This window comes from Leishmania donovani, chromosome 24, assembly GCF_000227135.1.
Source record: "Leishmania donovani BPK282A1 complete genome, chromosome 24".
NCBI lineage: Eukaryota > Euglenozoa > Kinetoplastea > Trypanosomatida > Trypanosomatidae > Leishmania > Leishmania donovani.
Genome location: NC_018251.1, coordinates 231,884 through 249,893, shown reverse-complemented (window position 1 = coordinate 249,893; position 18,010 = coordinate 231,884). Strand labels below are relative to the sequence as shown.

The window sequence follows — 18,010 nt, the reverse complement described above, 5'->3', positions numbered from 1 at the left end:
GGAGACGAACAAAGCGAGCCGCCGCCACCGCCGCTCCAAAACAAAAGGGAAGGGGGGGTGGAGGGGGGGGAGTGGAGGGTGGGAGGGTGGGAGGTACTGTAAAGGGCGAGCGAAAGGAAACAAGCGAACAACAAGCACACACACACGAAGAGAGAGAGAGACGGAGGGAGCGAGAGCAGCACATGGGACGAGGAGAGCGTGCGGCTACGAGCGTGCAGTATGTTTGGTGAAGGGGAACGGAGAGGAAGGATGGAGGCCTGCGGCGTGTGCATGTGCGTGTGCGTGTGCACACGTGTGTGCGCCGATGTGACACAACGATCGAGGACGGCGAGACGTGAACACGGAATGGCAGATGTGAATGAATACTGCGACGCTAGTAGTAGTGGCGCTTGCGTAGCCACGCACGAGCGTGCAGGTGTCTAGAGAAAAGAGTGTGATACGAAAGAGGAGAGTCAGAGTAGGGTCGGCGTTGCGCTCGGAGGAAATACGCCAGATGAAGAGCTCCACTGCCAGAGCCGCCCTCTCAAAGCGCCCGCCCTCCCTCCCTCACCCAACCGCCGCCGCGAAAGCCGGCGTATCGAAACAACAACGAAAAAAAATTTGCACTGTCTGTAAGTGTGTATGTGTGCGTGTATGCGTGCGTGCATCTAACGGGAGAGAAGAGGGTGAAGTAAAAGCAAACCGCAGCAAGAGCAAACTGAAACAGAAGGAAGGAAGGAGACAGCACGACGGGAGCTCGACACGGTGTGCCCTCCCCACATGAAGTACGGGGGAGCACAAATACAAGCACACAACAAGCGAAGGGGATAGAGAGTCGGGGCAGACGTCTCATCCGCATAGAGCGGAAGTCAGCCGTCAGCCCCATTCGAAGCACTGCCATTGGAGCAGAGTCGTCCAATACGCATCCTCCAGAAGCCCTGCGGGTGTGGAGGTGGGTAGGAACATGGCACTGGATGTCACACAACCCGCGCGCTCTGCCGCACCGCGGCTACGTCTTCGCTGTCCATAGCCTCCTCGCGCGCTCGCTTCATGGACTCACGCCGTTTGCTTTGCGGCGTCTCTATGCGGTCACTCTCGTGGTCCTTCACTGACCGGCGGTGGCTGTCGAGGCTGGCAGAGCTCAACTGAAGCAAGGGAGCATCGCAAGGCTGCGAGAGAGGCGATGCGGAGCCATGCACGGGCAGCGGCGTATGTGGGCCTCCCGTGGAAAGCATCGCCCTCGATGCACGCACAACGGTGACATTAGGTGTTGGGGAGGCCTCGTTCGCCACTGCGGGGTGGTTGCAGCCGTCACAGTTGATCGACACAGCGATCTCCGGTGCAGGGTCGCTTGACGACGGGGTGCAGTGACGCTGGGAAGAGTGAGTACACGCAACCAGCGAGCCCAGCGGCGACGCGGCCGCGCAGCGCAAAGTCGGTGCGGCGCCACTACCAGATCCTGTCAGGCCGACGCTCGCGCAGACTTTGTGCGCCAGGTGAGTCACGGACGCATTAACATCCTGATTGCACAAAAACGGAGCGGCGCTGAGAATATCGTCGCCACCGTCCACACAAGACGTGAGGGCATCCTGTGGCTGCGAGCTACCCCGCTGGTTGCCGTTCTTATGACCAGCGTACCCCGTCCGCAGCGCAGACGTAGGGCAAGAGAAGCGCTGCGTGCGTGGCGTCTCATGGAGCGCGCGGCTGGTCGGTGTGCGTGATCGTGGCGTCGGTGCGCAGAGCGACTGCGTCGCCGACTGACAGACGGTGGCCACCGAGAGCGGAATCGGCAGCGGCATTATACGCGAACTCGACGCGTCTCTGCGGCCAGTGGAAGCGGGGCTGGTCGTTGGCTGCTGTTGCTGGCTGCTGCACGATGCGTCTGGTCGCTCAGCTACAGCGGCAGTAGTCACGCCCATCGTCAGCGCTACAGCGGAACAGGTACGGCTGCGCGAACAACCGCCAGGTGGTGGCTCGAGGAGGTGCACACACCGGCGTACACACGGCGAGTTTGAAGGCTGCACAATCCCGGTCGCCGTGGTGCTGCTCGCATTCCACGACGGCTGGAGGCGTACCGGGTAAAGCATTGGCGCCACCGCTGCACCTGCTTCTGAGCCTCTACTTACATCACGCGCCAGTGCCGGCATCAGCGCCGCAACCGCTTCACAGGCGCCGGCGCCGATGCTCTCCTGCGCTGCCGAGGTCGTAGGTGGCATCCCGATCCACCCCAGACCTACGCCGGAGTCGTCCAAAAACAAGCCGCTGCGGTCTGCCGCAACAGGCAACCCCGACGGCGACCTTGTGGCAACGCCGATGGGACGAATCGGTGACGGCTGTGGTGAGCATTCTTCGACCGCCCGCTGCCCCACAGGAGCCGGGGACGTCAAGAGTGAGTTCAAGCAGCTCTGCTGGCCGGCACTAGAGCCCCAGCTACGGCGGGTAAAGGGGTCCGTCTCTTCCGAAAAGCAAAGCGCGCGGCCCGAGAAGGCGGTCGGGCGCTGTCCGTGGTGCTGGCGCGGAGTGCTGCAGCGTCCTGCGTGGATGACACCCGTTGGGCCTGCAACGCCCACGGCGGCTGACGTAGATGTTCCGTTGCCGCCGCACCGGCCTACCATAAGGTTTTCGCGCTCAAAGGACGAGTTGGCTCGCAGGTTGCTTGCCGTAAAAGTGCTGCCGCTTGCCAGCTGTAGAACTGGCTGCGTGCGGCGCGGCAGGAAAGCGGCGGCCGGGTGCGGCACCAAGCACGCACTCGTGTCCGTCTCTGTGCTGAAAAGCTGAGTAGCTGCGACGGGGCTGAGGTCAAAGTCGACGTGCGAAGCACTGCGTTCGGTTCGAACACCTTTTACGCTTGAGTCACTGATGTTAAGGGCGCGTGAGACGGTGTTTCGGCTTGCAACGTCGACGGTTCGATGCATCGATCCCGAAAGGGATGGCGGCTGCTGCTGTGGGTCATTTGCACTCGTGGACGGGGATGGTGTGCTGCCAACGGCGGCGTTGCCAAAGAACGCCACTGCTCTGCAACCGCTGCTACTCCGTACTCTATTTTCCTTGTGCTGAAGCGGCTTCAGCAGCGGAGGCGCGGAGGGCCGCGTGGCGGGGCGAATTTCGCTCCAGTGCAGGTACGAACTCTCGCTCAGGAAAGAAGTCCCGGTGGTGTCGGAGCAGTGCTGCTGCGGCGGCTTCTTCGACGGTGTCTCCTTTTCTTCTTGGTCCTCGCAATCTCCTTCACGCCCCCATAGTGTAGTAGTGGCTCCATCGCTCCAGTGATTCACGTCTCGATGCTTGGATCTTGTTTCGGCAGCGGCCTCGCGCTCGGCTACAACGGTGAGGGCAGCGATTTCAGTGTCTGAAGCAGATGGAGGCGCAGGGCAGCCGTTCGCAGGAGGTTGCTGAGGCGCGCTTAGCTCTGAAGGAGTTGACTCCGTTGCTTTCAACGGGGTCCGAGAAATGCGACTAAAGCGAAGTTCGGGAATGTGTGTGAAAGATGCGTACTTGAGCGTCAATGGGATCCCGATCACATACGGCAGGCGATCGGTCGAGATTTGGCGCTCCGCATCGGCACAGCGCAAGGCGCTGTCGCGAATGGAGGCTAAAAACGAGTGGCGCAGAGCCTCCTTCGCCGTACAGCGCCGCGTCGGATCGAGACAGAGGAGGCGCTGCAATAAGTTCACAAATGCAGGCGATGCGGGAATTTCGTCGAAGAGTGCGGCGTGTTTGGTCGCCACCGGGAACGACTGAATGTCACTCCCCAAGGCATCTAAAATGCTCATGAGCACCTGCAGCTCACTACTGCCCGGGAACGGTCGCGTGCCGGTGACCATCTCGTATAGGGTGCAGCCTAGCCCCCACAGGTCAACAGCAGCAAAGTTCTCGGAGGCGACACTGCGCTTGCCCATGAGTTGCTCCGGGGATTTGTAGTGAAGTGTTCCACGAGTGTCGAAAAAGGCCACGTTGTCGGCGCAGCGAGTACTGTGAGCCGCGCTGAAATCCCCCAGTGCAGCTTTGACATACGATGCATTGTCATTTGCGCTTCGGATGGCCGGCGCAACCTCGTGACTAGATGCTTCCTTACTCGTGCAAAGTGTCGGATCGAAAGCCGACACGGCCGATGATTTTGGCAGTAGACGTGCCCTGAAGTCATCCCTTGGAAGGTAAATGCACGCCCATTCTTCTGGTTCTGTGAGACGCTTCAGCAAAATATTGCCAGGCTTGACGTCTCGGTGCGCTACAGCGTGAGAGTGCATCTCCTCTAGCGCGAGCAAGACAGAGTACGCAATGGCAGCACACACGCCCTCCTCGTGCAGGGTTGCGTTCCCTTCTCTCAGCTCCCGTCCAACGTCACTGTCCATCAACTCCATGGTAAAAAAGCTTGTGTTCTTCGACGTTGTGTAGCTGCCCAGAAACCGAACAATCTGTGGATGAGGCCCAAGGTAATTCAAAACCGATACTTCGTCCATCACTGGTGGCACCACCCTCTGCCTTGTGGCGTCGCCAGAAGAATTTTCTGCGCTGCAGTTTTCATGCTGCTGGGAAAGAGCTGCGGTTTGCGAAACGCTTTCCTCTCCGAGATCCAGTTCCCTTCGCTGAGACACAGGAACACAGTCGCCAGCTTCTAGCTGCTGCAACCCGCTTTCGCCTCTGCAGACAAAATGACTACCAAGTGACGAGACGAGCGTGTCTTGAGACAGGTGGCTTCTTGTCCGCTGCGATGACTGCGGAAGCCCTGAGCTTTTCGGGAGCATGCGGCTCCCCGTAGACCCGTTAGAATTGTACCTGCTATACTGTTTTTTGATGGCAACGTACTTGTCGGAGCCGCCTACGCGACCTAGGAATACCTGGCCACTTCCACCTTTCCCCAAAAGGAGGTTGCAAACCTCAAAAGGAAATACGTTAGCAGGTTCATGGGTTTGAAGAATACCTGATGACTTCATCTACAATCTAGGTGAAAAGCTAAATAGAAATGGCATGCAAGTCTCTTCTGCAATCTATATGGAGAAGTAAGAGAAGCTGAGTTCAACATATCGTGAGTAGTGCAATAAACGGAGGGGTGACCAAGGACGAAAAAATATATATATGCATCGGAGTAATAAGAGCCTGATAAGAATTGCTTCCATTGAAGCTGCCTGTTTTTTTTTTTCGTCCTAGTTCCAAGCAAAGCAGGGAAGAGATAGGGTAAAAAGCACACGCGTAGTGCTACATGAGCATACCTCAGGCAAAGGAATATCTGCCAGAGAGTGAGCGGACTGTACTGGAGTGCCGTGACGTTTTGTTGCTGAATCGGCCGGCATCTTGGTTCACAGAGAGCCCTGAAATGTTTCTTTTCTGCACTCTATTATTTGGCATCACGTTAGATCAGCATAGCAAGGTGCACAAGCTGTTATTGGATCGCGCTTGTGATACCTGAGGAGCGAAAACTACGGTACTGATCTCGGGAGACCACAGGAGTAAGATAGTGAATATCCAGCTCGCTGCACAGAAGTGCAGCAACATTATCTGCGTTATCACCAGTGCGCGTAATGCAGCTCGGCTTTCGGCGCTTTAGGCACTCAACAAATGCCATGAAGCTCTCGTCACTGGAGCAATTCGCAGCCATGGCTGCCGCAACCTCCCAATTCCAGATGTCTAAAAGCGGCATTTCTTTTGCGCGCTCTTTCTGAGCGAAAAAATGAGTGTTCTGCGACTGTCGAAGAAACCATGTGCACTCAATGATGGAGTCACGGGCGGTACGGTCCAAAAAAACAGCTGTCATCAGTGCGTTCAAGCGAGGGTTCGAGTGAGGCTCCGTCAGTGTTGTCCACAAAGCAAGCTGCTTGCTCCGCGAAGGTGTCTGTAGTACTGCCTCTCCGTCTTTACCCCCCTGGAGACGACACATCTGCACCAGATAGGAGGCAACATTGGCGTCGATACCGCAACGGTCTGCCTTCGCTTTTGTCGGCGTAACCTCTGCGTCTGAGCATAATCGCACCAAATTGAGTGCCCACGCTTTCTGCGCGGCATCATTACTGAAAATATGTGAAAGCGCTTCATTCACGGCTGCAAAAGGGACGCCGCATTCAAGTGCACCGACACAAACGGGAGCGCAGTACATCACAGTAACGTGGTTAGAAGCGGAGGCGGCTGCGCGCAGCAATGCAAGAGATCGGTAGCCCATCCAACTCCGACTATACTTCTTCGCGCACGCTTCGCGCATTGCGTGACTCACCGCCACTACAGCAAACTCCACTGTCATTGCATTTTTCTTGAAGAGCGCCGCGGTCACAGAACATTCAACAGAGAGATGATTCCATATGACTCGCGCAGCGTCAGCGTAACGGCCAGCGCGGCAGAGCCGAAAAAGAAGCGCCGTGCACATCTTACAGAGCGTCGGGTCAACCGTATTCTTAGAGTGAAAGGACTGCAGGTAAACGCACGCCGTAGTAAACGGTGATATTTTCAATGCCGCAAATAGGTGCCGTTTCTTCAGCAAATTCGCGGCAGCATGACGGCGGACGCTGGGCTTTAAGTTGCGGAGAAGTCTTAAAATGCTCCTTCGAACAGTGCTGACAGAACGGCTGTCGCCCGTGATTGCAGGTTTTGCAGGGCCACACATGAGAGCAATGAGTAAACACTTCGCCTCAACAGCTTGCAGCGTCTTCGAGTTAGCAAGCAGTCGACCCATGATGCAACTCCATTTTGAGCATTGACCCAGTTTGTCGGAGTTGGGTTGAAAAAGGCCACGCGAAATCCAGTTCTTATGAATGTAACGCGCCTCTGCGGTGCTGAGAGCGAGGATGTCTAAGGTTGTGTAGTGGGAGGGGTGCAGAAGCTTGGGGGGCAAGTCGGGGCAGACTTGCTCGGTAAGCTTTGGATCCAGAAGCCTTTCCGCTGCCCACGCCTCAAGCAAGCGGTACAGCTGGTACGGTAGGCGGGCTGTCGTGGCCGAACTGACGCGGACACTTGCACACTTGTCCAAAATGACTAGTTTTTCCAACGTAGGAATTCCTTCTCCGCCATCGAGTCGACATGCGGCTTCGGCTGCGCAGACAAGGACGTCTGCGGTTGCCGTCGAGCCGAGGGGCGCAAAGAGCTTGTATTGAATGAATGGCTGGCAGGCATCGCTGTGTGTCAGCGACACCGCTTGCAAGGCAGATTTATGTGCCAGCTGCTGTTCTTGGAGGGCTGAACTCAGAATATCGATAAGCGCCTTCAGCGTCGAGGCATCTTTAACTTCTTCCAAGGTGCTAATTGTTCTGAAAAGCTCACGCTTCACCTTCTTGCGAACCACTCTTAGGTGCTTGGGCTTCTGGTACTTCCAGAAAGTGGTTAGCCTAAGTGCGTGTTGAGCCTCTCCTGCTTTGATCAAGACACAAAAGGCTTCCTGGGCATAGAGAAAGGGAAACCCCTCTGCACTTCGTAAGAGGGTATTACTTTCATCGGTGGCGCGCATTGGTGCCAATGCTGAGAGGGAGGAGTAGAGCGTGCTGCTCTGGAGGTGTGTGAGGTAGTCATTTCGTGAATCACGAAGAGCATCTGCTTTAGCGGAGAATAGCGAGTCTGCACTCTTTCCGGAATAGACGCGTGATATGCTGAGGTCCGTGGCCACCGCTTTTTGCAGCTTATTCAGAACAGGGAGTGCGGCCTTCTTGCCGGCGCGGTTGCTTATTTCAACGAGAGTGTTTTTCCACATTTTATTGACTGTGGAGTGCCCGTGATGAGAAGGGACGGAAAGCAGGCAGTAAATGGAGAGAAGAGTGGCATATCCAGAGCCGTATTTAAGAGCGTGCTCGGGAAACACCATAAGGTGCGTATAAAAAGGAGAGAGCATCCACACATGGCGTGGTTTCGAATTCCCTCTTTCAGATTTCATGGAAGACTCACTCGGGGTCGAAGAACTGAGGCCACCGTATGCTTCCAGCTGGGTGGGGAGTGCGGTGCTGCGCTTTCGTCCTTCGGCCGAAATGCGTTTGTTTTGGTCTTTTTCCATCACTGGCCTTCAGAGTAGGAGTAAAGGTTTAACTGAAACGCTCTTTGGGCTGCTTGCGGCAGGCTCCGCGCCGGCCCTTGGGCGCATGACGGGTGTTGGTGGCGTTCTTTTGGTGAGAAGGGGGGGGGGCGGTGGCGGCTGCCAAAGGGTGTCCCTCTCCCCAGCGGCCAAGGGCCCGCTGGCTTTCGGGTGAGGGGGCAAGGGGGAGGTGGTGGGGGGGGGGCTTGGCGCCCTGGGGAGGGGTGGAGCGGGGAGGGGGGGAGGGTGGTTGAAGCCGGGGTGCTTTGGCAGGCGGGTTGTTTGGGCGGTGGCGGCCGCCGCCCCAGCGAGGCGCCGGGGTGATTTGAGCGCTTTTCATCCGCTCCTTTGCACGTTTTGCGGTGCTTGTGTGCTTTCGGGTGCTGCTTTTTTTTTGTTATCTGCCCGGACTGGAGGGGGAGAGGAAGGGCTGCAGAGCATACAAGCCACTTGCATCGAACAAAACACGCACCTGTGCGGAGGGAAAGGGCGGGGAGTGGGGGGTGGAGGGAAATGCGCCCAGTCCACTAAGTAGCAGCCGGACAACGCAGGAAATAAAATGCCGAGCTCATTTACGAGATGTGTGTCTTCTTTTCTCTGAGATCAACATACCGAAATGGAAGATATGACACTGTCACCGCGCAGGACACAAGAGAGGAGGAAAAGCGGACAGTGCAACGAAAAACGGAGGCGCATGCACGCTACACATCGAAAAGAGTGGTGGATTGCTAAGCGCCCATCAATGAGTGCCGCATGGGGGTAAGGTGGGGGGCTGGTTGGCCTCCGGCGCTGGGATGCTCTCCAAAGGCGTCGGGCTCAAGCGTGTCGGATCCGCCAGCTCGGTGTTCAGGCTAGGCTGCACAGCCAGAGGGGCTTGGCTGCAGTCGCTGGATGCGTTCTCGCCAGTTCGACCGTCACCCGTCGCAGTTTCCTCGCGGCGCAGCGATGACGGTCCACACGAGCATGGTACCATCGGCGCGTGTGCCGTCTTGTCGGCCGTCGACGGCGTACCAGCTTCCACTGCTGTTCGACTGTTGCTGCGACGCACTGGCGGCTCCGCCTCATCGCTGTCCAAGTCCAGCCGGAGCGCGGGTGCGACATTCTCATCATTGCCGCGCCGCCTTCCTGCAAAGGGGATGGGTGTCCGGCACCGCTCCCTTTGCGGAGGCGGGGAGTCGCTCATCGCGGCCGATGAGCTGGCGCGCCGGCACTGCTGATGCGCCGCGGCAGGCGAGCACCCCGTCGTCACAGCCCCACTGTTCGTGATGATGTTAGGCCGCTCTGGCGTCACAAAGGAAGGCGGGAGCTGGGGCCCTGGACTGTCCGTGGGCCGCGACGCTGTTGTTGCCGGGTCCAGATCTGGCGGGCTCACAGGCGAAGGAACATCGCCTTGCGCCGAAGACGTCTCGCTGCGCGACAGGCGCTGCTCAGGAGACTGTGGCATCAGCTCCGTTGCGGACGTTGGCGGGTCACCGCCCAGATGCGGCACGCGGGGCGCGTTCTGCAGCGCAGCCGTTGTTGGCATCGGTGTGGTGCCGTTTGCGTCTTGCACCTCGTTCGATACGGCGTCATGCCCGCTGTACTTGCGTTCCAACGCAACAGGCGTGGAGTGGGGCGACGGAGGAGAGGGTGAGGCGGACAGGAGCACGTGCATGTGACCCCTCTCCTGCCTCGACGCCAGTGCTGAATCTGCGGCAGGATCGACGGCGCCGCTATCAGCAGCTACGGAGACCGCCTCCTTGTCATCATGGGCCTCAGGCTGTAAAAGCGAGAAGGATGAGGACGACGTCAAACTTGCCGACGGGGTGGAAAGGTACTTGCAAACCGCGTTTCCGCTGCCAGTTTTGCTCGAGAGGCCACATTGGTTCTTGAGAAGCTTCCACGCCGAGCTGTTCTTGCGCTTGATGCCCGCCGGTGATGCTTCTGCGGTGGCGGATGAGAGGGGTGCATCGCAGACCAGCGCACCGGTGATGTCACTGAATTCGTTACCGGGCTCCCTTTTTGGCTTCTGCTCCTTGATCGCGCTGCTGGTGGTGGTGGCCTGTGTTCTGTGTTTGTGCTTGACTGACGCGAAGTCGCCGCTCGTGTTGTTGCTCACCTCGCTTGACATATTCGCGACGCCAGTGCTGACGTCGCGCTCGCCTGCCATCATGCTGCTGCTGCGCCGGGTGGCCTCCTCGGCTGATGGGTTCGGCGAGGTGGACAACAAAGTCGTAATGCAGCCGACCGGCATCGCATTCGATGTCGCAAGGAACGAAGAGTGCGGCTGTGCCGAGGAGCCGCCGTGGTCAGACAGCTCCTCGCTCATCGACTCCATAGATGAGCTGCAAATCATGCACAGCGGCTTCTTCGAGGACGCTTCTGCACCCTTGTCCCTCGAGTCGTTCTCGACATGATGCTGCTGCTCGAAACTTGCGCCTTGCTGCCGGCTGGTGGTGCTGCCCGACGGCGTCGCCTTTCGAGGGTTGACGATGCCGCGGTTGGGGGAGCTAATCATCGGCAAGTGCGACATGACGGGAGGCGACGGCTCCTCGCTCGTTTCGCTCTGGAGGACATTCTCTACGTCTATTTCGATCTCCGAGGCCTGCGGCGACCCGGTTGGCGCTACGCTGTACGACTGGCTTGTCGAGGCCCGCATGCGCGGCAGCACCACACGGTCTTCCCCGCCGCTGCTGAAGGCAATGCCGGGAGACGGCGGCGCCGGACTGTGGCCAGACGTGGTCTTGGCCGCGCGTTGAGACGCGGTCGACTTGCACGCGGACTCGCGCCGAGAAGACGGGGCTACTGAGGGCTGCTCCTCGATGGCCATCATGTGCGTGATGCTGCCCTTCTCGTCCGTGCTGCAGTACGTCTCGCGCCGGGTGATGGGTGGGCACACACTACCGGTGTCGGTCATCTCGTAGCCCGGCGGTGGCACAATATCGCACTCGGCGCTGTAGTGGGAGCCGCCGCCATCAACAGCTGCCACTGATGCCGAGGCACTATGCCCGTCTTGGGTGACCACAGAGAGCGGCTTGCTTTCGTCGATGTACCGCAGCGGCTGGCAGATGCTGGGGTGCAGATACCACTCGTGTGGCACCACCGATGTGGGCACCTCGCTGATGTTCGACGCCGGCGTCGGTGGCGCAGCCGCCTTGGGCGGTTCGTCGTCCATCATATGCTGCACCTTCGTCGCCAGCCGGCGTGGGATGACGCGGTCGCCGACGCGCGCGGCGCGGTTGCACCACGACGGGACCTGCAGCTTCTCTGTGGTGCTCAGCAGATCGCAGAACGCCTGGGCAAAGTGGTTGCAGTTGTGGTGCAGGATGTGGTAGTCGCTGCTGCGCCACTCGTTCTCCAGCCGGTGCAGGATGGTGTCCACCTGCATGGGTGACCGGGTGGTGTGGCCGATGCGGATGGTACGGTAAAGGGTGCCGGCGGCTTGCCCGGGATGCACGCAAAACAACCCGGAGGCGTTGGGGTTGTCCACCACCTCGCCGTAACCCCACTCGATGCCGTACACGACGACGCCTGTGTGGAAGACACCCATGCCCATCTTGGACAGCCTCTTGTTGCTCTCGATTAGGCTGTACACGTTGAGGGTAACGGGTACCTGCACCTCCGTGCGGCGCAGGCGTGGACTGTGGCCGCGCGAGAGGCCCATTGCCTCCAGGCTGCGCAACTGCGCCGCATTCTTGGAGGTGACACTGGAGGTGCCATCCGCCCCACAGCACCACAAGGCCATGTGTAGGTGCGAGATTCCTTGTATGCGGATGTGTATCGCTGTGCCATGCGCGTAGCTGTGATTATATGAGCCGACGCAAGGCCGCACACACGCACGCACGCACGCACGCACCCAAGAGAAGTCTATCGCAGGTACGTCCTGTCACACGCAAAAGACAATGAACAGGGAGGAGAGGGGCCGCCGCACGCAGACGATGACGACAGCAGCAATGGAAGGGAATAAAGGCTAAAGGCGGGGAGGCGACGCGAGAAGGAGAGCAGAGAAACGAGAGAGAGCAGACCAGCACACAACTGCGACGACACAAGGCGTACGAGGGCGGGTCGTCGCGATGATGGTGAGACACCGTCGGCCCAACAGCGACAGCCGCAAACGCGCTCACACGAACCGGTGACACACACACACACACACGAAAAGAAAAAGCACAGCGAGCGAATAGAGCAGGGAGCGACAGCAACGTGTGGGTGATGTGTGCGCGCGATTATGAGGGATTCCGGGGAGCGAGGGAGGATGGGAGGGTGTATGGGGGGGGTGTTGTTCCTGGTGAGAACAACGGGTTGCGTTAAGTAGCTTTTGCTATGGCGACCAAAAGACACTACCGGTTGATGACGAAGCGCCGGGGAGGAAGTGGTGGTGCACGAATCGCACAGGGAGCGAGGTCATCGAGGCATGGAGAGAGGGATATATAGGAAAGAGGGAGGATAGAAACGTGGAGCCACATGATTGGTGTGCACGCGTACGCATCGCTATATCTGTGCCATATCGGCGAGGGAAGGGGGAGGGGATGAAGAAGTGGTAGCGGATCATGCGATCCGAACACAAGCAAAGGGCAGTGGATACGGGTATGTTCGTGCACACAAAGAGAGCGAGGAGGAGGAGGATGGCGTCGTTGCTGCAGCGGAGGGGTGAGGCAACTCCCAGTCTACCCTCCACCGGCGCTTAGACAATAAGCGCGTCTGCCTCTGCTCCGTTTCGCACCGTCGCACCGTCGCACCTCCTTCCCCCTTTCCGTCTCTCGCTCCTGCACAGCACTTCCACGTTTTCTGGTGTGTGCCGCTCCTCCTCTTCTCTTTCGATTTGTTACTTGTTTCTGCCATTATCCACGTCGTTGCCTGGGCTGCGGTGTTTTACATGGCAGCATGGCGGTGTGTTTATGGGGTTGGGTGGGGGAGGGGAGGGCAGGAGGGGGCGCGCAAGTGCACCGCACATACCGCACCCGCCCACTTCACGCACCCCACACCGCCCATACACACACGCCGCACTGCAACCATACATATAAACACACATGCACGATCCATCGCACACACACCCGCGCTCATCAACGTTGGGGTGCGCATACCGGCGAATCACCGCCTCCCCTGCCCCTACCCCTCGACCTCCAGCACTACACCAACAAGTAAGAAATAGCTGAGGAAGCCACGTAAGAAAGGAAGAGGAGCGCGCCGCGTACCGATTTCGCCGTCTCTCTCTCTCTCTCTCCCTTCCTCTGCAGGCGCTTGACACCCCTCCCCCAAGACCATCTGAGAGCGAAAGGGAGGGAAGAAGCTAGGGAGGGAGGCGTGGATCACGGTGCACGGTAGGCGAGAGGGAGTACGATGAACGGTCGTGGGCGGGGAGGGGGGTGTAATAGTGAAAACATAACAAAAATAAAACGCAAGCGAGACGCTGTTTGAAGTGCCGGTTACCTGTGGACCACGCGCGGGTATGTGTTGGTGGCCAATGAGAGTGAGACACACACCCACACAGGCAGGCACAGAGAGGGAGGAGGGGGACAAGGCAATTGCCGTGCTACACCGGGAGAACACCAAAACTAACCTCCTCTTCCTCCTTCCCTCACGATAAAAGAAAAGCGAGCGATGCAGACAAGGGTGCAGAGGATCCATCATCTTGGGCCAATGTATGAAGGTGCGTCTCTCTGTGCGCGCATGTGAAGGTTGCCCTCCTGTTACTCTTTGTTTGGCCTGCGACGGTGTGACGGTGTGAGTGCGCGCGTGTGCACTGCTGTAAGATACATCAAGAACGAAAAGCGCCACGCTAGAACCAAGCACGCGACCTCAGTCGGGCGAAAGAAAAGTGAAACAAAGACGAGGGTACGTATACCACGTCGGTTTTGCCTTTTATGCTTGTTGTGCTCCCCTTCCTCCGCTGTTAGCCCTCCTCCATATCTTCTCGCTCTCCGGTGCTTACCTCCCCAATCCCATCATCATCGCCGTGCACTTACGCTTGAAGTGAGCGTCTTGGAGAGGTCCTCCTCATCGCGCAGCATCGACCCGATGCCGTTCAGCATCGCCAAGATCTCGTTCATGTCGTCTCGCTGCTTCATCAGCAGTACCCGAACCCGCGCCACGTACTCGTCGACCGAGTCGGATTCCTCAAAAGACTGGATCGCCGTGATCTCCTCCTTGATGCCGGTCATCTTGGAGTCGATGTGCCGGCGGTGCAGCGCAATGAGCTTATCCTCCGCCTTTGCAATCTCCTCGACAACGTAGGCGTGCACTTTGCGCACCTGCCGCTCTTCCTCCCGCTGCATCACGCCGCCGCCTTCCGCGGCGCGCGGGTAGTGGCAGCAGTCATCGTCGATGTCGTCGTCGTCGTCGTCGGACTCCAGGGCGGCGATGTGGTTCTGCACAATCGTCGCGATTTTCGGGTCTTTCACCTTCACCACGGCTGCGGCCGGCGGGGGCGTACCGCCGCTACGGCCTACCGACGGCTGCCGACCGCGAGGCTTGGCGGCGTTTCTCGGCGCCGCACCTGCCGCGACCCCGTCACTCTCGCCGCCGTAGCCGCCATTCTCGGACGGGGACACGTCAGGTGATGGGTCGGAGGCGAAGTCTGACACCCATTCCGGGCGGTTCTTCGCAGGAATCGCCTCGAAGGGCTTTCGGCGCGGTGCAGCGGGCCGGCGACCTGGCGGGCTGCCGGCCACTTGCTCAATTTTTGCACCACCACCGATGCCGCCGCCGCCAAGGTCCTTCACCCGCTGGGTGTAGCGCAACGTGTTGAGCGTGTTCACGCAGTGCTGCGAGGACGGCGAAATGGTGGAGATCATGGTGGTGCGGCTGTTGCCGGTGAAGGAGTCTCGCAGCACCTCGGTCAAGATAGACCCCCGAAATGGAACGTGACTCTTGCCCATCCCGAGGGCCCGAATGCACTCTTTCAGAGCCAGGAGAGACTTGTTGATCTCCGCACCCTCCATTCGCGTCTTGCGGTCGCAGTCGAACGTGTCGGCGCCGCGCTCGTTACCCGCCAAGTCGATGAAGGAAATACGACCAATCGTCTTGGGCGCACGCCGTGCGTTGGCGCTCCGCGTTTCTCGCACCTCCACCTGCAGCACGGCGTGGGAGCGGCTACTTTCGGCGTTGGCGCTTGTCTGACCCGCCGCACGGTATGCACTGCCCGCTGTAATCACGTCGAAGATCTCCTGGATGTCCGTCACCTGATGCTCGCTCAGCCCGCAAATGTTGATCACCTTGTCCGCATCCTCGCGAGCGAAAAGGCGCTTTCGGTTGTTCAGGAGATCAAATATTTTCCGGCCGTAGATTTCGTAGAAAGAGACGTAGACGACGGCGTCGATGTCGTTGGCGCGTGCGAAGATCTCACGCGCCGCAATGGCATACAGCCCTGGCTCTTTCTGCGAACCCAGCATGGTGTACGTCTTGCCCGATCCGGTTTGCCCGTAGGCAAAGCACGTGGCATTACCGTAGTTGAATACGGTATCGATGAGTGGCAGACAGCAACGCTGGTACACGCCGGCGTTGTTGCAGGTCTCCCCGAACACCTCATCGAAAGTAAAGGTGTGCCGGTCCGTGTAGGGTGAGAGGTCGTACTTTATCTTCGGCTCATTCACGATGCACCGCGGCGTTGGCGTCTCGACGATGTCCAGCTCCGGGTCCGCGATGGGACGCTTGCGCACCGCTACACAGATACGGCTGCTCATGATATCGACGCAAGGGCCTGATGGCAAGCGTTTTCTTGGTGGTGGTGGTGGATCGAGCGGCGAGAAAAACGAAAGGAGGGAAGGAGGTGGATGGGAGCGAATAGTGCTAATAATAATAGAGCCGCACACCAACCGTACGGGGCGTATAAGCTTGGGATATGCGCGCGCGTGTGTATGCGTGTGCGTAATAGGCGTTCGGTATCGACGTGTGATGATATATATATATATATATATATGTGTATGCGGGAGCGCGATGAGGAGTGAGGGAGGAGGGGGGGGGGGAGTGGAGGCGAGGCGCGAGTCTGCTCGTTATGCGTGCGCGCTCTCTCTCTGCCCCTCTTTCTGCGATCGTGTGGGTCTCTCTGTCGCTGTTCCCTTTCTAACTTCTGTGGATGTGTGGGACTTGTACTCTAAACAAAGAGAGGGGATTTTTTTTTGGAGGGGGATCAACGAGCTGATGATGGCAGTTGTTGTGTGTGTGCACGAAGATGAGGTGCCGACACCAACACGGCTGCTGCTATCGTGTGAAGATCAAGGTTGCCCCCTCCAGCAACAACGAAAAGTTGACCACTCCAGCTTGAGGCTCTGCGCGAACAGCAGCACACACGCGAAGAGGGGTGAGTGTGGGTCGGGGGCTGGGAGAGAGGGAGGAAGAAGAGGCCCTTGTGGTAGCGGACGCAGAGGTGGCGGAGGGGGGGGGCGGAGATGTGAGCGGAAGGAAAATTGCTGACTTGCCCACAGAAGAGACGTTCTGCAGTGTGGGTGGCATGAGCTGATCGTTTTGTGCACAGTCCTGCGAAGCCCGTCGCATCAGTGCCTCTATGTATGTATGTGTGTGTGATGTGCCGTCGTTCGACCAGCCACCGACATCATTATGTGGTTACATCCGCACACGCACACACGCAGAGAGAGACTCGGCAATACAAAAGAAAAGACACATACGTGATACTTTATCCTGTGAGGGCATTGTCTGGCCCAGCGCCCCATGAGGCGGAGATGAGGAGGAGTGGAAGGGGAGCGCCCTCTCCCCCAACGTTCAACGTTTCGCCTTTACGCCCTATTCGGTGCGAGCGCGCTTTCAGCTGCGATCTTGCACCTGCGCTGTCATCTTAGTTTTCGCCTTTGCTGTTCCCTTGCTTATATATGTTACATTATTTTCCAACTCTGTAAGCACACGCGCGCACACCTCTCCTGCAGTGCCGCGATGCTCACAGAAAGGGCGAGGAGAGGAAGAGGGCGATGCTGACAGTCGAAGAGATACCAAAACCGTACACTCGACGCAACATGAAAAAGGGGAGGTGTGCGTGTGTGTGTGTATGTAGTGGTAGTGGCGGGGATGGCGGCGACTGGAGAAACATCGCTACAGTCCCAGATGCCTGAAAGACACACCGATACACACACACACACACACACACAATACACAGGTAGGTGCAGCAGGCAGGAAATGATGGAGCTGCACATGCGTATGTGCATGTGTGCCATGGGCTAAACAGACGTGGTGCCGTTCATGGTCAAGGATGGGAGGACGGATGCATGATTACGTAGGCGGAGGGGCAGGTGGGTGGGTGCGATAGGGAGTAGCGATGTGTAATGGAGAGGCGGGCGGCCACCTCCCCCTCTACCTTTCTTCAGCCCTGCTCGCCACACATACGCATAAATAAATGAATATATATATATATTTACACTCACACTCGGGAAGATGCCACACGCCCTCCTCTTCCACCTCCCTCTTGACTTCACTACGGCCGCAGCTCAGCACTGCCAAGCAATCACAACCGTCATCGAGAGATCAAGGCAGACACAGAGGCAACCGCAGACGTCAAGTACCCTACGAGAAGAGCATGAGGAAGGCGAGCATCAGCGCGAACAGGCCAATGGCCTCCGTCAGAGCGAAGCCGAGAATGGCGTAGTTGAAGAGCATCTTGGTCAGGTTGGGCTGGCGAGCGCAGCCTATCAGCAGGCAGCCAAAGATGGCACCGATACCCAAGCCAACACCACCGAGGGCGATGGCGGCGAGACCGGTGCCGACGTAGTGCAGGCCCTGGACGGAGAGGGCGACAGTGGAGGCCTGGCGAGGGGCAACCACGAGCGCACTGGAGGCGGCCGCCGCGCGACGGGCGACGGGCTGAGCAATGGCACGGCGCATCATCTTGAACGGTTAAGGGTTTAGTTGGGGGTATTGATGAACAAGTGACACGCGAGCAAGAGCCAAAGGCGGAGAGAGAGAGAGAGAGCTGCGAACCGCAGGAGGGCAGGTGTGATGCTGCGTAGATTCTAATCAACTTTGGGGAGGCGAGCGCAGAGCATTGGCGCGTGTGTGTGTGTGTGTGAAGTTTGTGATGCGCCACGCATAGGTTTCGAGGAAGACAAGCGAGTAGCCAAGGGCATGGAG

The 18,010-nt window shown here is 58.5% G+C and overlaps 5 protein-coding genes across 5 annotated transcripts; all 5 read right to left on the bottom strand.

Annotated features, from left to right (window-relative positions):
* Positions 1–956: 956 nt before the first annotated feature.
* Positions 957–4,436, bottom strand: LDBPK_240680 (protein kinase, putative; the record flags this gene model as incomplete). Its single annotated transcript, XM_003861110.1, has 1 exon — positions 957–4,436. The coding sequence occupies one exon, from the start codon at positions 4,434–4,436 to the stop codon at positions 957–959; it is 3,480 nt and encodes a 1,159-aa protein (XP_003861158.1).
* A 920-nt stretch (positions 4,437–5,356) lies between these two features.
* LDBPK_240670 (hypothetical protein, conserved) lies at positions 5,357–7,645 on the bottom strand (the record flags this gene model as incomplete). Its single annotated transcript, XM_003861109.1, has 1 exon — positions 5,357–7,645. The coding sequence occupies one exon, from the start codon at positions 7,643–7,645 to the stop codon at positions 5,357–5,359; it is 2,289 nt and encodes a 762-aa protein (XP_003861157.1).
* A 1,054-nt stretch (positions 7,646–8,699) lies between these two features.
* Positions 8,700–11,603, bottom strand: LDBPK_240660 (hypothetical protein, conserved; the record flags this gene model as incomplete). Its single annotated transcript, XM_003861108.1, has 1 exon — positions 8,700–11,603. The coding sequence occupies one exon, from the start codon at positions 11,601–11,603 to the stop codon at positions 8,700–8,702; it is 2,904 nt and encodes a 967-aa protein (XP_003861156.1).
* A 2,281-nt stretch (positions 11,604–13,884) lies between these two features.
* On the bottom strand, positions 13,885–15,618 carry LDBPK_240650 (MCAK-like kinesin, putative; the record flags this gene model as incomplete). The annotated part of the gene is made up of 1 exon (XM_003861107.1): positions 13,885–15,618. The coding sequence occupies one exon, from the start codon at positions 15,616–15,618 to the stop codon at positions 13,885–13,887; it is 1,734 nt and encodes a 577-aa protein (XP_003861155.1).
* A 1,828-nt stretch (positions 15,619–17,446) lies between these two features.
* LDBPK_240640 (ATPase subunit 9, putative) lies at positions 17,447–17,767 on the bottom strand (the record flags this gene model as incomplete). The annotated part of the gene is made up of 1 exon (XM_003861106.1): positions 17,447–17,767. The coding sequence occupies one exon, from the start codon at positions 17,765–17,767 to the stop codon at positions 17,447–17,449; it is 321 nt and encodes a 106-aa protein (XP_003861154.1).
* Positions 17,768–18,010: the final 243 nt, after the last annotated feature.